Source organism: Lupinus angustifolius, chromosome LG03, assembly GCF_001865875.1.
Source record: "Lupinus angustifolius cultivar Tanjil chromosome LG03, LupAngTanjil_v1.0, whole genome shotgun sequence".
Taxonomy (NCBI): Eukaryota; Viridiplantae; Streptophyta; class Magnoliopsida; order Fabales; family Fabaceae; genus Lupinus; species Lupinus angustifolius.
Window position 1 is genome coordinate 14,124,851 of NC_032011.1, and position 5,563 is coordinate 14,130,413.

General features: G+C 37.2%; 1 protein-coding gene across 1 annotated transcript; it reads right to left on the reverse strand.

Moving 5' to 3' along the window:
- Positions 228-4,432, reverse strand: LOC109343450 (probable LRR receptor-like serine/threonine-protein kinase IRK). Its single transcript, XM_019581722.1, has 2 exons — positions 2,476-4,432; positions 228-1,919 (listed from the first exon to the last, which is right to left on the reverse strand). Exons 1-2 carry the CDS (start codon positions 3,960-3,962, stop codon positions 470-472), a joined length of 2,937 nt encoding a protein of 978 aa, XP_019437267.1. The 5' UTR covers positions 3,963-4,432; the 3' UTR covers positions 228-469.

The window sequence follows — 5,563 nt, forward strand, 5'->3', positions numbered from 1 at the left end:
AAACATGGAGGGAAAAGGAAGGGTAAAAAAAGGATATGACCGAAAAGAAGACAGCAAAAAATGTTGTCAGAAGACAGCAAAAAAATGTTGTCATTATCACCACTATTCCAATTACCCCTTGCTTGTGCTCTTGCACACGCCTCATAATAGCATAGAAATATCATCATTCCTTCACATACAAAATGAAAAAGCTGTCTGAAACAATAAGTGAGAAACCAAAACAAACAAACTGAAATATGAAAGACTAGTAATTGATCAACAATTTTTGATAGGGGTCCCAAACTGGAACCCGGTGAAAAAGAATCCGGCATCATAGTTTAGCAGCATACAAATGAAATCTTAAAAACAAGCTAGAAACTAAATTCAACAAATAATTTGTTTCTCTAATTAATAAAACCGGATTCTTTGTCCCCGGATAACCCATAGTCGATCATCTTAGTCATCGAAAAATGCAAGTTAACTTATCCAGTCATCCCAACTCCTCCTGTCCTTCTGAAGGACATCTTATAAGCTCCAATATATTAACTACCTCTCCCATGTCAGGCCTATTAGATGGAACTTGTGAAGTACATATTAAACCAAGCTTCATCACAGAAATAGCCTCTTCTGCAGGAAACTTCCCTCGAAGCTTCTCATCGATGCATTCCTCAACCCTGCCTTCTTCCAAAGTTCCCCTCACCATGTCACAAAGTACGACCACATCGTCTTCCATATATTCAACCGGCCTCTTCCCTGTAATTATCTCTAGAACCAAAACTCCGAACCCATAAATATCACATTTCTCAGTAATTTTCACCGTTCTGCAGGCGAACTCTGGGGCCATGTAGCCGAGTGCGCTTTGAATTTTGCTGCTCAAAACATATCGGTCAAGCATTGGTAACAGCCTTGCTAGACCATAGTCACACACTTTAGGTTCGCCATAGCTGTCAATAAGGACATTCATTGACTTGATGTTATAGTGAATAACGTTGGAGTGGTGCAAGTGAGCCAAGGCCTTTGCTGTCCCAAGAATCACATTAAACCTTTCATTCCATGAGAGGAAGTTTCCGCCTGATCCTTCATGGAGATGCTTATATAGACTACCACCGGAGACATACTCGTATATGAGGAGCTGCAGAGATGGAGTCCAATAATAACCTTCAAGTTTGACAAGATTTTGGTGCCTGATTATTCCTAATTTCTTCACTTCTCTTTCAAAATCTTCTTGAGACTTGACAAGGCTTGATACGGTGAGCTTCTTTATAGCTACCGAACGCCCATCTCTAAGAACTGTTTGGTACACTGCCCCAAACCCTCCTCGCCCAAGTTCACAATCCTTATTAAGCAAAGCATGTGCTCCAGAACTGAATTCAGGCTCACCTGAAAACATGACAAGCTTTCCAGAGTTGGCATCTGTAGTTGGGGATTGGCTGAATTCGTCCCCGGCAGAAAATGTGATAGCAGCAGGAGATCTCTCAGCAGAGGACCGAACACGAAGATTAAGAACAGTGATGCCAATGACACCGATTACAATGACAACAGCTGCACCAATGGCAATGAGCGCAGAAATGCTGAGAATGATTCTTCTGTGACCCAAAGTTGGAGACATTGAACCTGAGCCAGAGTCAGTAGTAGTGTTGGGATTTAGAACAATAGGCTTTGGGAGAACAGTAGGGCAAGATCTATTCACGGCAGCGCCACAAAGAGATGGATTTCCAGCAACAGAAGAAGTTGGGATGGTATTAAAGAAGCCTCCGCCAGGCAATTCACCTTGGATATTATTGTGAGATAAATTAAAGGAACGAAGATTCGGAAGGTTGGCCAATTGCTTAGGCAGGTTTCCAGTAAGGCTGTTCAATGATAAGTCCACAGTTTGCAGGTTGCTAAGTTTAGCAAGTGCCGCAGGTATCGGGCCACTCAGTCTGTTCTGGGACAAATTCCTACAAAATGTATCAAAATAGAAAGGGAAAAAGGTGGGAATCAGAACCGTTTTAAAAAATCTTAATGTATTTTCAAAAAAATTAAACAGGGCAAAAAGGCTAGATGATAGGGCACCTATGAAGGAAAAATTAGCAATGCAGGACACTACATTGGCATAAAACTAAATCAAGGTTTAATCTTTTATTTGTCTTGTATCTGATTACAATAAGTATCTCTTCTCAATAGGAATGTAATAATGAAGAGCATGAAGAAAAATATCCATCAGGGGCATGTCAACCATAAACAAAACATGTTAGGTTAAGTTGAAGTGTATCTAAGTAAATTAAGAGAAGTTCAGCGGGGGAAAAAGTAAATTAAGACAAGCTAAACACAAATTTACCAAATATACTACATGCAGCTTAGGTAATTCCAACAACAATAACTTTTCCCACTAGGTGGAGAAATGATATTTATATAACAGCAAATAAATAAGGCAACCTCAAATTACCTACTCTGAATATAAGCATATGTTTAAAATGCCAAAATAAAACATAAGGCAGGTAAAAGGGAACTTACAAAGTTGATAACGAGGAGCAATTCTCAATTGAGGATGGAATTTTCCCGACAAGGGAGTTCTTTTCCAATCTCAGTTCCTTCAACATCATAACTCCTCCTATTTCCCATGGTATGTATCCACTTAAGTTATTACAACTCAAATCAAGGCCTTCTAATGTTTTTAATTCACCGATTGCAGCTGGTATAGAGCCTCCAAGAGAGTTATTTGATAAATTCAAAAACTGCAAACTGCTTAAAGCTGCAATAGCAGAAGTGATTTCTCCGGAAAATGCATTGTCAGATAAATCCAAAACTTGAATACTTTGAATCGCAACTTCAGCCAACGAATAAAAAGTGCTTTTCATGCCACCACTCGGTCTGCTTTCTGATACTAAAACCTTCTCCACACCTGACTTGAAAATCCACAACGGAAGACCTCCAGACATTGAATTCTGGCTGACATCCAATGCCAAAAGGTTTGACAAGTTCGCCATCGACTCTGGCAGATTACCAGTGAAACCATTTGCAGACAAATTCAACATCTTCAACGATGGAAGATTACCTATAGAATCCGGCACCTGGCCAGAAAATCCATTTTGTGATAAGTCCAATGTCTGGAGGCCTTTCATTTCTCCAATCCACTCAGGAATCTCTCCTGAGAAAGCATTTCCACTCAAACTGAGGTAACTACACAAAGCGAGTTCCTTCAAATCCCAAGGTATGCTACTAGAAAGAGAATTATCACTAAAATCAATAGACCTCAAAAGCAAGCAACTTCCAAACCCATTTGGAACCTCTCCAGAAAACTGATTCTTAGCCAAGCTAATGCTTCTCAAATTCTTCATCACATCAACCCCTTTCGGAATCTCACCCTCCAACATATTCTGAGACAAATCCAGTGACCTGAGTCCACTCAAAGTCCAAATCCCCGAAGGAACCAAACCAGAAAACATATTAAAGGAAAGGTCAATGGAAGCAAGAGCTGAACATGACCCCAAACTAAGTGGAATCTTCCCAGAAAACTTGTTCCTAGCAAGAGAAACAGTCCACAGAGACCCACATTGTTTGAAAAACTCATCAGAAACTTCCCCTGAAAGATTATTATCACTCAAATCGATAACACGAAGGCTATCGATCCGCGCAATGTTGGGGCTAATTCCCCCAGTAAGATTGTTTCTTGACAAAGAAAGCTTCCTTAAAAACTGCAACCTTAACAAACCTATGCCAATCTTTCCATTGAGTAAGAACCCATCAAGGTTAATCTCAGTAACCCTATTTGATCTAGAATTGCACTTCACTCCAACCCAATTACCACCACACGCGCTCTCATCGTCTTCATTCCATGACGCGAGCTTTCCCATTGGATCTTGTAAGTCAGCTTTGAACACAATTAAACCCAAAACATCGTCATTCAGAGACGGACTCACTGCAGTTATAGCAACCACTAGCACAAGAACAAAAAATAACAAGCACAGAAAAATAGCTCTCATGTTTGAAAAAGCAAGCATTTTCTAATCCTGCATATCCATCTGAAATTGAGTTTAGAAAATCAACACAAGGGAGTAAAAGACTCTGAATTTACTCAGTAAAAACGAAACCGTCGAACCCCAACTTCAAAATAAGGTTTTACTAGAAAGTAGAAACAACAACAAAAAATCTAAAATCCGAGGCTTTTTCTGTTGTAACAAATAACAGCTATATATGAAGTTGGAATGGATCAGAGAACAGAGTTTAGAACAAGGGAAAAATTGGCATTAGGAAATGGAGAAAAGTGACCAAAATAGTTAGAGTAAAGTGAAGTATGAAGCAAACCCTAGACACCAAGGAAGTAAATTTTTTTTTTTTTGGGGAGCTTTGAAGAGAAATGAGGAAGAAAAGTTGATGAGAAAAACTGGTGGTGGTGGCCGGAAATTACTCGCCGGAGATGAAACACGGTGTATGTTGCTTCTCTCTCCTATTTCTCTCTCTAGAAGTGTGTGTCTCTCTTACTGAGCACAGAGACAGAAGTAATATTGAGCCTTTATTAACGCCATCAATGGGTCCAGAGTGGTAGATTGGGAAATAAATTGAGAATGTGCCACGTGGCGAGATGCAAGAAGGGTGGTGGGTCCTACGAGTCTGCGAGTCAGCATTCTTTGAAGACTATGTACAATTATATTAAGGAGTTACATTTAGAGATAATTACATTTAGGTCTTTTAGTTAATTAAATTTTTAATATAATGTTAAAGATTTTATTAATTTTATTTACATAGATGTGTTTTAACAAAAGTTTTTATATTGGAAAATGATATATGATTATACTAAAAAATTTTATCTTCTCTTATTCATAAGAAGTAACATGTGTTACACTATGATATTTATATTTTATTTATTTATTAATAATTAATTTATAAGTAATATATTATTTTTGTATAGATTGAAGAATTAGTACCATGATTTAATATGATAGTATAACATTATTCTTTTATATATATACCATGATTGCTTAACTAGAAAGTGGAGGTTCCATTAATGCACTTCCTCTTTCTTTCTTGTTTTACATAATCACGTTTTGCATTTGGGTAATCTTTTCCAACTTTTCAAATAATTGCTAGAGTTTTACCTTTTAAGTTTCAATATTATTAGAAAGAGAAAATAGAAAGAAGAAAAGTATAGCAAATAAATTTTGTCTTAAGCTAAAATTGTTGTGGGCAATATTCATTATTCAACAACCTAACAAGATTCAAATTAGTGTACTTTCTATTCGTCAATTAATTGAAAGTTTGAAAACCGCAAATTGTGATTGTCTCCGAGTTAATTTTCTAGTTTGACATCATCGGTGGAAGACAGTGATAAAAATTTAAAACTTAAACATTTTAAAACTCACATTACAATTCATTCATTTAAAATTAAAATTTTATTCTTAAACTCAGAATAGCAGTTGGATAAACAGTGAAGCACATTCTATCTCAACAATGATTTGAAAGTAATGTGTTGAGGCTACTGCAGTGCTGGTCCATGAATGAGATGTTCTTACAATACATAAATATAAATTCTATTATGTACTCTATCCATCTAATAAATAAGATTAAATGGGAGGACAGAATGTCATTCTATGTATCATTGTTT